At 38.4% G+C, this 12,091-nt stretch overlaps 1 protein-coding gene across 6 annotated transcripts in view; it reads left to right on the top strand.

The window, feature by feature from the left end:
* LOC124146032 (thymosin beta-like) overlaps positions 1 to 12,091 on the top strand; it is a 62,529-nt gene that overhangs the window by 35,600 nt on the left and 14,838 nt on the right. For 4 of the 6 annotated variants that reach the window (XM_046516074.2, XM_046516079.2, XM_046516075.2 and 1 more), the window contains exons 2-3: positions 5,015 to 5,153; positions 9,833 to 9,946. In XM_046516074.2, coding sequence (XP_046372030.1) covers positions 5,042 to 5,153; positions 9,833 to 9,946 — 226 coding nt within the window. In that variant the 5' untranslated portion in view covers positions 5,015 to 5,041. Of the gene's footprint in view, positions 1 to 3,117; positions 3,201 to 5,014; positions 5,154 to 9,832; positions 9,947 to 12,091 lie in introns of those variants that run through there. The other 2 variants (XM_046516078.2, XM_046516080.2) reach the window with 2 other exon arrangements.

A 12,091-nucleotide genomic window follows, 5' to 3' on the forward strand; every position in this document is an offset into this window, starting at 1 on the left:
GTGTTGACATCTGTAGTGGTGTGTGGGTGGGGGTCGTGTCATAGGGTTCGTGACAGCAACTTGCTACATGAGATTACCCACAGTTCCCCCCAGGGATAACCTACTTTTGACTTTGTAAGTCCGTCTGGCAGGAGCTGAACCACGCTGTGCCATAGTCAGCATAGCCTAGGGATTTAGAGGATGATGGATTCGGGGTCATCATCCATCCTCTGACGAGGAGGTTCAGTGGTTACTCATCCTTCACAGCTTGCTGCTCACGGGTTTCGATCTCCCCCTTACATTAATTAAATGTCAGCAGTTTCATGTCTCTTGCTGGTCTTCGAATTGGTTGGTTGATAAACATGATCAGCACAACTTGTTTCATATTATTTTTCTTTTGAAATTTTATCTGAAAAAATAAGGATTGGGTAGCATTTGGTTGTATTTCATAGTTCCCCAGTACACCTAATTTCAAATTATGCGTATATACTTTGTGTTTTTTGTTTCTTGGTTGCGTAAGTAAGGCTGACATAATGTGATATGACTGAAATTCTGTACAATGTTCCGCAAGATCCAACTCGCTCACTCACTCACTCACTCATGCACCGACTCAGGTTAAACTGTGGCAAGGTATCTAAGTTGAAAAGCACCATTAAACTGGCAAAAGTCCGGACCAGTACAAGAGGCCACACACGTGCAAGCACATCGCTCTATGAGTGAAATAATATTGAACGTAACATTAAATCCCATTTCACCTCACAGTATTATTTATTTTTCATGTGATTGTCGTTCCAAATATTATTGAGTAAAATCCTGGCAATCTGTTTGAGTTTGCCGTGGTGCAGGTAAATTGACTCCTAAATATAGCATGCAACTAGCCATTGCTCAGCACCTGAATTGGTGATATTCAATTGTTACTGTGCTTAGAATACCACAGTTGTCGGTTTGCGTGAATCACGAACACACATTCTAACAACACCAGGTATTTGATGAGCCATAGATTGAATAAAAAGGATTGTTTATTTCCTGAACCTGGTAATCATGGGCTTGTGACCTTCAGAGTGGTACGTGTCTGCTGAAATATTTCCTTGGCTTGTTGAGTCAACAACAGGAAATAATACATCTGTAGTGTTTGGGAGACAATTTGTTGAGTAAGGCCGATAGAAAAGTCATGTCACCGAATTGATTTTACTTTGGCCATAAAAGAAATTGTGTCATTTAGCTATTAGAAACTGTTGGTCCGGATTCTAATCCCAATTACGATGCTTCATGGTTTGTTAGAACCATACCCATGCTTGTGAGTTTCACCAAAGTGGTAGACTTGTGTGACCTGCCTCCATTTGAGTTTTCCTACCATGTTAGGCTGATATGCGATATGACTGAGATACTGTTCAAGCAGTGATAAGCCAAGTCTTGCTCACTTTGTGAGCAGTTGTTACACTGTGTTATTGTAAGTTATGTCATTACTGTGAGGGGCCTTGGCTGTTAGAATACAATGGCATGCTTGTTAGCCAGGGCCAGGTTCCACAAAGCTTTCTTAACATGAAGACTGTCGTGAGATATATATTAAAGTATCGGAGTTTCACTTCGTACTATGACTGTCGTAAGTCAGATATTTTAAAGTATGGGAATTGCCCTTCGCACGAAGACTGTCGTAAGTCAGATATATGAAGTATAGGAGTTACACTTAGCACAAAGACTGGAGAATATATAGATATTTTTTTTTTTTATATTGACTTATTACAGGAAAGGGGTCACAATGTCAGCACTCCTGGAAATATGACATTAGTGACCAAGTGGTCTAAGGTGTCACAATTCAATGTATGGAGTTGCATCCCTTAACCATGCCAGGATCTGCTGAATGTGGGCTTAAATCCCAGATTCCTGCTATGTTATGCTGACATGCAGAGATATGACTGAATCCCATTGATAGCAGCATAAATCTCTAAGCCACTCCCTCCCTCACCCACTACAATAGGTCAATTTGACAACTGAGAACCATGTACATCTAATTGAAATTATAGGAAAGTAGCCCATCCACAGCCTTAGAAATTTGATGACCGCTTCCGAGGTCTTGTGGAAGAGCGTCTACCCGGACAGCAGAAGGTCCGGGGTTTGATCCCCGGCCGCGTCATAGCAAAAGACATTAGCATGGTATCTCAGTGGGCTAGCACTATAAATCGGCATCAGTCTGGACTAGTAGAAGCAGCCATACACACACGCGTGCATGCACATCGCTACATAAGTGCAATAATCTTCAACGTAATGTTAAACCCAGTTTCTCCTCACCTCACCTTATAAATTTGGGTTAGGGTTTTTTAGACCAGTTCAGGGGACAGGTGTAAACTTTATGTTCACTACCGTATTCGAAGTAATAAACGCCCAGGGCGCTCTCAAAATTAGAAATCGGGGGCTCTCATCAGAACATTTTGGTGGAAAAAACAGAGTTGAAAGATAAATTTCATGGTTTATGCTAGCAGACTGAAATGTTTATATGCGACAGATATATTTTTCCAGAATTTAGTTGCCCATAATTAAGAATGCATATAAGACACGAGTGCGTATTATACGTGAATAAATAAGTCTTGTGTACATTGATCAATCGGAAGGGGTGCTAATTGGGATTGTTCACTAGCCAATATATTAGCAAATATCGCCGTGGGCTCTTATTAGGTACCGTTAATATACATTTGCTGTCAGATTTATTCAGAATTGAAAACATTGAGAACTGATTCAAAATGAATGCCCTCAAACATGTCAAATGCTACTAGTCATTGAGGACTTCCATCATTGGATTTTTACTTGTCCTCAGCACAAATTGGTTGTCTCTGGCTGATCCAGATATTCATTGTCTAGGACAAGTGATTGTGTAGAACCTTGATCATCCAAACCAAAATGTTGACCTGTAATAGATATGTTGACAAATTCAGTTTTCTTATCCTTGGAACCATAAGTGTAAGCAGGCTGAGTTGTTGTATAGTTGGTTCAACACATGACTTCTGCTGATGTCAGACACAAGAAGCATGTATTTGTGTGCAGATGTTTTTGAATTTGTCTTCTGTGAATATGAATATAGATGATTCATGTGACTATGCTATATCACCTGCTGATGGAAGCAGAACTGTAAATACTCTGTGTTCAGTGAACCATAGCATTCTATACATGGCTTGCAGCAGGTGTCACAGCTCTGTTCGCAGCCGACGCTAGGTGAAGCAACTCAGGTATATGATGTTTGTATGGCTTGTCTTGACTGTTTCCTCATCATTTGAATAATCATCACTGAGGGAAACTTTGGAAATAAGATTTCTTTTTACCTCTGGGCGGTGGGGTAGTCCAGTGGTTACAGCATTCACTCAAAATGCTGAAGACCTGGGTTTGATTCTCCACATGGTGCAGTGTGTGAGGACATTTCTGGTGTCACTGCCATGATGTTGCTGGAATATTGCTGAATGTGTAATAGGATACACCCTGACTCACTCTTTCTTCCTCTGAAACTAGGGATAGATCGCTGTGGGCGAGTATGGCTACAGTGCAGTTGTATATGTGGGACTTGTCAGGGTTACAGCGTTAGAAGTTTTCACTAGTCCTGTAGTCCTTACCAAACTGCCCAATAGTAAAGGTATCCTAAAGACTAGTAGAAATTGGCCCATTTTAAGGGTTTTGCTATATGTTATCATTATAAGGACTAGTGGACAAAAACTGTTAGTTTCTAACCCTGGGTTAGTTACTCTCACTAGTCCACAAGTCAGAGACTAGTGAAAATATGGAAGGACTAGTTGTTTCTCTTAATTTGGTTGTTATATGTGTTAGGGTTGGTGTATTGCCACATAAATCCTATTGCAATATATCGCAATTTGGAGAGCTATATTGTGATACATACTGCAACACGTTTGGGGCTCAATTTATGTTCATTTGTACTGTTCAAATGGTACTTCTTCATTCAATAATCCAGACTTAAGATTGCGAGATGGATGGATGAATGAGATTACCATTTACATCATCAATATGGAATGTTAATGTAAACAGTGTGAAGCATGTGCTATTTACATGGCTAAGATAGGAACCCAGTCCATCCAAATGCCGCAAGATTTCAGATATTATTAGTACGTACCGTAGTTACATTGTATGTGTTAATTCATCTGTGACTTAATAAGAGTATATCGATATGCAAGGCTTGTATTGTGATATGTGTATTGCTGACGGACCTGTTGCAGCGTTAGAAACGAACAGTTTTCGTCCACTAGTCCTTATAATGATAACATATAGCAAAACCCTTAAAAATGGCAACTTTCTACTAGTCCTTATGATACCTTTACCATTGGGCAGTTTGGCAAGGACTATCGGACTAGTGCCAATTTCTAACCCTGCCTGTTGTGATATACCAGTATACCAGTTATATATCACACACCTCTAACATATGTCATTACTTGTCCGTACTGAGATGCTGTCTGGTTGGATATGATTCACCATGTCTACCCCTTTAAAGTCTGTAATGCAGAATCTATATTTTCACTGGATGTCATTTCTGGCTGAAATAATTTCTGTTGTCTGTTCATTTGTGGGGTACCTTTTTACATTGCCCAATTTCTCTGTATTCACATCAGAGTTGTCCTTTTGAAACCAATCTTTTTCCAAGAACAACATATTGTAGATTGAATGGTTGTGGCAGTTGTGTTGTGACGACACCTCCGACACCTTGTTGATCAGTGTTTACAACAGTTTCTAATCTTCAGTCCATGGGCCTGACTGCACGTAGCTGTATGATCCTACTGATGATGGTATAAGATCTCATACGTAAAGGCGACTAACAGGATCGGGTGGTCAGACTCGCTGACTTGGTTGATGCATGTCATCATATCCCAATTGCATTGATCATGCTCATGTCGTCAATCACTGGATTGCATGGTCCAGGCTCTATTATTTACAGACCCCCGTCATATACTGGAGTAACGCTGAGTGCGGCGTTAAACCAAAAAAAAGAAGAAAAAAGCGCTCCTCTAATATTTTTGATGACATGACATCTCTTTTGTTTCAGATTTAACCAGCATCCTGATAATTCAAAATGGCCACCACTGAACAGAAAGTTGACCCTTCCATCTTGGGCGCCATCAAGGCAGACCACAAACTGAAGCATGTGGACACAAGCGAGAAAAACCCTCTCCCATCCATGGAAGGTAGGTCTGCAGAATGGTCTACAACTAACTTCTTTCACTTAACAGCAGGGGCGGTCGGGTAGCCTAGTGGTTAAAGCGTTCGCTCGTCACGCTGAAGACCCGGGTTCGATTCCCGACATGGGTACAATGTGTGAAGCCCATTTCTGGTGTCCCCCGCCGTGATATTGCTGGAATATTGCTAAAAGCGGCGTAAAACCATACTCACTCACTCACCACTAACAGCAAACATTTTCAGATGATTTGTCTGTTTTCTGCATGGTTTACTTTTGTGCATGTCCCTTCATTTTATCTGGCAGGTACTGACATTATCTATAGCTTAAATCTACCTTCCTTTGAACTGCAAGTATGAATGCTTGATAAATCCTCAACATCAAAGGTTATTATCAAACTGTCCTTTGAGATGTAGATGATATAATCAATGAAGATAAAGAAATATTTGTACAAGTTAGAAACCACGGTTCAAAGCATGAATGCGTGATAAATCCATTACATAAAAAGTTCTTATCAACTCTCCTTTAAGTTGTAGACAATATAAATTATAATGAATGAATACAAACAATCTGTTTAAGATTACACAAGTAGGAGTAATTGGTGCTTAGGTATGGATAACTTTGTAAAGCGTGTTTACTTGGTCAAAGTTGAAGCCAGATAGTAAATACATGTCCCTTTGAGCGTTCACAAGGAAGACATTCAGCCGGAAGAAATATATTATCTGTACTCGACCACTCCAGTTTCTGATACTCAATCAGATCCTCATGCCCAGGCTTCCTCCGGTTGAGGTTAGGAAATATGATATATGTGTGACTAGCAATGTATATTGTGTGATTATCCTATCTTCAGGGGACATTTGAGATCCTGAAGTACATCAATAAAGTTTCCTTCTTGATAAATACTGAACCATCTGTATCGAAATGATTGACATTGATGAGGTCACTCCGTCTTTAGTCTTTTTTTTGTAATTGGTTGATTTTGTACAGAAGCCCGTTCCAAGTAGTCAAGCCATGTCACTCATTATGCCCCAAACAATAGTAGATATGTTTCAGGAACAGATATGGGTCATAGGGATGTCATGATTCACCAATTGTACCGATGCATCAGTAGATAATTCTCACAATATGATATGAGATACATGTAAATTTATATCGATACAAAATTGTATTGAAATCAGTATCCCGTTCGCGTATGGATTGATTTTTCTATTCGAATCGAAATGTCATATTTTCTGAATTCGACACATACGAAAACTTGTTAGTGTCTGACACTTGTTTGAATAAACAGAATCAACCTTTTCTAAGGATTATTATTTAACAAAATAATCTGCTGATAGTGATTAGAACACATAATTGTGAATGTGATGTGTAATTAGAAAGTTTGCTTCTAAATTTACGCATATTGCTGTATCGAGATACGTATCGTATCTTGACCTCAAAATCGAGATACGTATCGTATCGTGAGGTACTAATATCATGACACCCCTATGGGTCGATAGGTAGTTCTTGTTTTATAATAAAATTAAAAAATGTTTGTTTGGCGATTATGTTAGTGTGTTTTGTTATGTGAAAATGGCTACAGCAATAATATGCGGAAACATCAAAGTTTATTCCAGTATGGGTTTCTTTATTGCTGCTTCAGCTGTGATAAATATATTTCGGTTGCAAGTGAAACAATAGATTGGACAGATAACCTGAAACACAAGTAAACTTTTTGGCCTTAACAATATTTTCTTATCATAGAAACTACTTTGCTGACATTTATTCAGGACATGCTATTCAAATCATATTCTATTTCTGCCTTTACAACATTTGATACATATTAATTAATGTTAATAGTTGTCATAGTTTCCTTGATGGAAGCAGGAAATATTAACAAAAAGTAACTGAAATATCTTAAAGAGCCTGCCAAAAGTCAATATTTCACACACATAGCTTCTTGGTATAAATATTGTATCCCCATGTTGGATATATATCCCCCTAATGATGAATACAGATGTTCTATGACGAGGAAATCATGTCAGTCAAGAATGTATGAAGTCAGCTTTGTTTGGATACCGTGTAAGCACTTTGCTCCAATAAACGCCCCATGAACAACTTTTACACCAAGCTTTTACTAATCTTTATAAGCACCAGCACTAAGCACAGAAATTTACTGGTGTACATCACAGATTTCTTCACAGAAAATAGCAGTGTAGATGTGTGGTTTTGATAAGCCCCCTTTGTTAATTTTCTTAAGGCTGACATTGTCGGCAATAGTTTATTCATTTGTTATATTGATTAATATAATTATCAAGCCTTGGTTTACTTCTATCGCCATACTAATGCAGTAGTTGACCATTATCACATTACAATTACGATAGTGTTGGGTAATATAGCAATACTATCACAATAGTGAAACTATAGCTCCAATAGGTGCCTCTACCTGTGAGGTGCAAGAGAGAACAGCAAACACTTCACTCTGCCACCGTTGCATTGCAAGATCACATGTTTATTATTGGTTTTCAAGGAAATACTTTCTATCTTCTTAATGACGGTGAATGGAAGGGTTAATTCAAAGTGAAGTTTCCCACATTACAAAGTTTTTCGCTCGTCACGCCAAAGACCCGGGTTCGATTCCCCACATGGGTACAACGTGTGAAGCCCATTTCTGGTGTCCCCCGCTGTGATATTGCTGGAATATTGCTAAAAGCGGCGTAAAACCATACTCGCTCTCTACAAAGTTTTTCCCTGCACAGAAATTCCCTATTGTGATGATTACCCTTGTGTCAAGGTCATTGTTTACCACCCTACTGATGGAGTGCTAGGTATGGGTAATGGAGGTTTAAAGTGTATCACAATAATATTTTGCAATGTACTAGAAAGTATTTCAATACATATAACGATATATTGTATAATTCTAAATTTTTAATTCAGAAGCAATCTGATACATTAACGTATGAATTGAAGTTCATAAATGGAACAAAGCAAGATGCTGGCACAACATTAATAAATACGCAGCCATCCCAGGGCCCTGGATGCTCGCTCCTGGGCAGCAAAGGCACTTGGCAAATATTTAACATTAACACAAGTCTTGATAAAAATTGCAGTTTGAAATCGCCCTATATATCGAGCATGAAAAAATGATATTGTGATATGATTCGTGGACAGAATGGACCTCAGTTTACCGGTAATACCTCAGCCCTAATCTGTCTTACAGAGGGGGCACGGGTGGCCCAGTCGTCTAAGGCGCCGCGATTCGCTGTGCAGAATTGCGTCCCTTGGGCACGCCAGAAACCTATGATTGTGGGTTCGAATCCCGGTTCGCCCCGATTATGTTTCTAGGTTTGTCAGCACCATATCCGTGCTCGTGGGTTTCACCGAAGTGGTAAACGTCTGAGACCTGCATCACTTCGGGCTTTCCTCCCACATTAAGCTGACACGCCGCGATATAACTGGAATATTGTTAAAAGCGGCGTTAAACCCAACTCACTCATTCACTCACTCACTGTCTTACAGACCCTGATACAAATATATATCAAATACAGCCCATGCAAGTCTATAATCTTTGGCAAGTCTAGATAACTGCTGAAAATGAAGAGAGTCACTGGGCTCCCTTTTATTATATTTTTGTTAAGTTAACTGAACAACTGTTTTTTCTGTACGATATGTTCATTTCAGAGACTAGATGTTAGTCTACCTCAACCCATTAAGTAGTACTATTCAAGAATCCTGTTGTGTGTTTTACAGACAGTCAGGAATTGGCATGACATGTGTGACTGTGATGTGTGAACCATCTTGTCATTGTATGGACACAATTGTTGAGCTTTTGATTTGTGTATGATTTTCTTTGTGTATGATCTTTCAGCTTAAGCTTTAGTAGATCATTCAACTGTTTTTCATGGTTACTCTACTGTACTATATCCCTGTATTTGCATATTGTTCAATATAAATCTGGTATCGTTATTCCACAAACTTTAGAATTTGAAGACAATTCAGGGTTTTAGATTGGTTCATTTTCTTGGAAACTGACTGATCATATTCCAAAGATTCCTCAATTTTTATATTCCAATTTGGTATAGATATAGAAAAATGTCATATCAAAATTTGATAAAATCATGTAAATATCCTAATGCGATTTGTCTCCAGCAAAATCACTGATCTTTTAACTCTTGGAATGACCTCTAATCATCCATTTTGCGACATATTTCGGTCTTTCTGCTGGCTTTTAAAAGTCGGTATATAAAAGGAGAAAATTCTGATGAAAAATTTGAAACATGTTTTTGCAGATTTGACCTTGTGATTAAGAAAATGGTTTTGAAATCTGTTATTATTCTTATAACATTAAATTACGTTTTGACATTTCATTTATTTGAAGGTTGGTCAATACCCAGAAAGATGTACAGATGCACTCATGCATCTTGACACTTGACTGAATGTAGCCAATGTTATTGCCTTATCAAGGAGCTACTCATCTTGAGAAAGATGCGAATACTGATATACCTGTGGAGAACAGACCAAAAAGCATTTGAAAGATCAAATATCCTTTGCTCCAGGGGCCATGTACATTTCTTTGTGAATACCTTGTATTGAACAAAAAATATTGCAGAATTATTACAGAGACACTTTTCAAAATAGTTTATCTTGCTTATGGCATGGCCCCCAGTATAGCTGTATCGGTGTTTCTGTGACAATCGCATGATGTTGTAGATGTAACTCAGGAGAAGAATCATCAACAATTCCTTGATGGAGTCAGCACGTTTGATAAGTCGACATTCCATCATGCGGAAACAAAGGAAAGGGTTATTCTGCCCGACACCAGTAGTGAGTTCGCTTGTCTTTCTGCTTTCTTTACTGTTTGATTGGCTGGAGGCACTTGTTCAAAGTTGCATCATGGGATTTGCGAATATTGATGAAATTGTTTATCGTTAATGTTCAGTAGGGATGAGAATTGTGTGCAGATCTGCGGAATTTCACAGATTTTGTTTTGTCATGGGTCACTTTTGGAATACAATATGCCATCACAATATAACAATTCCTATAGTCCCCAAGACCCCCCGGCTACTTTCAGTGCTGTATTTTTTTAATTCTTCTCATCCTTGAAAAATTGAATGTGAATAAATTCTCAGTATTCGCAAATGTTAGGACTGTGAACATGGCTCCATTTTGGCCTATATTTATCTCTGTTAGGTACTATATAGATTCACTGCTTTTTTATGCTTTCAAGAGTTTGCTTTTGTTATTTATTGCTCTAACATGCTGCATATTGTAACATAGGTTGTTGGTATGCTTCTTGCATAGCTTCAGCTTGATTGGTTGCTAGGGCTTTGCAAAATGCTGCTTTAATAGTTATGGCTGCTTTAGCATTGCTGCAATATGATTGGTAGTTTAGATTAGGAGTTTCTGCAGCTTCAGCATTACTGTAATATGATTGGTTGTTTAGATTTATAGATTCTGCAGCTACAGTATTGCTGCAATATGATTGATTGTTATGATTCTGTTTCCATAATGTTTTATGTTCTGTCTTTCAACACAAGGCCTGTCCTTGACATTGTCTTTATATTAAGGTTAATTTACAATTATTTAGTGTTTGGCAAAGTCACAAATGTAAAGTTGAAAATGCTAACACTTGATTTAATTTCTGCATGCTTCTGTTCCCTGAGCATGTATATCCAATGTTTAGCAATATTTATGGTTCTTCATCCCTTTTCTTAATTTACCAGTTAGCTCTGATTCCAGTGGACAACACACAAAAATGGTTTTCTTCCAAAATCATGTAGTTAAATAAATCAAACCATGACCATGAAACAAACATGCAGTCAGATGTTACAACTATCTTACTGTTTAAATAAACTCTATAAGGAAAAGGTAAAATATACAATGGGTAAAGGGCAGATTAGGAAATGCCTTGAAATGTCAGTTTTGAAATATTTTTGAAAGTGGTTGACATTTTTACAAGCCTTGTACCACAATGATCATCTTTACCACATATACTGCTTGTAAACCAAACTTAAACATCACAAACAAGGCATAGTATGAAAACGCAGTGTGCCAATAACAGTCCCACAATGCCTTGTAATGGGAGTCAGTGACGGGTAAAATAGACAGTTTTACTTGTGAAAGAGATCACTGTTAGAGTCTCATGTCCTCTGGGTATAAGTTACAGCATGTGGTATTCTAACAATGTTCAGCTTGACTCGGCTGCTGACTGCAGTAATAGTCCAGATCTTACTTCAGGGAAATAGTTAAAAATGTTGTTTTGGTGTGCCTGGTTGATGTCTATTGGTCTGCCTGGGTCCTGAGGTAGCCTTTCTGTCAGTTTGTAAAATGACTGAAATATTTAGGCATTTCGTTAATTGCCTAAGCGAATCACATTTTAAATAATTGACTAACATATGTAAGTTCTCAACTACATAAGACAGTGTAGTATCAGCACCAAGTCTGTTTATATTCTTCCTTGTTGCTGAGCAAACAGCACAACTATGTCTATGTCTGTAAACAGTCCAGGGTAGACCCTCCCTTTACCCTATATGATGCCCTATCATTGTCTTTAACCAGTGTATAGCTGTGCATGTGATACCCTTATATTGTCCAAGCATCCTGGTGTAACCCTATATCTCACTCCCTCACCTCTTCCGATCATCCTGATCCTCTAAGCACAGGTCAGTATCGTTGGTAGCTCGGTCGTCTTTAAGTGGGGACGGGTCCAAATTTACTTCCCAGGGACTCGCTGTAGGTCTAAAGAGTTGGGTACAAAATGTCTAATTAGGTACTGTTTACCTGGAGACCAGGTAAAAACTCTTAAGATAGACTTATAAGAGGATTGGATCATGCATACACTGAAGTTGAAGCTTTATCTTTACTCAAACATATAAAAGTCAGAAGGAATGCAGGCATAGTCAGACAGAAATGCAAAAATTAGTAACTTGTAGTGTTACCATGGAGTTTTATTGTTATTTTCATTAAACA

Source organism: Haliotis rufescens, unplaced genomic scaffold, assembly GCF_023055435.1.
Source record: "Haliotis rufescens isolate VD_foot unplaced genomic scaffold, xgHalRufe1.0.p SCAF_7, whole genome shotgun sequence".
Taxonomy (NCBI): domain Eukaryota; kingdom Metazoa; phylum Mollusca; class Gastropoda; order Lepetellida; family Haliotidae; genus Haliotis; species Haliotis rufescens.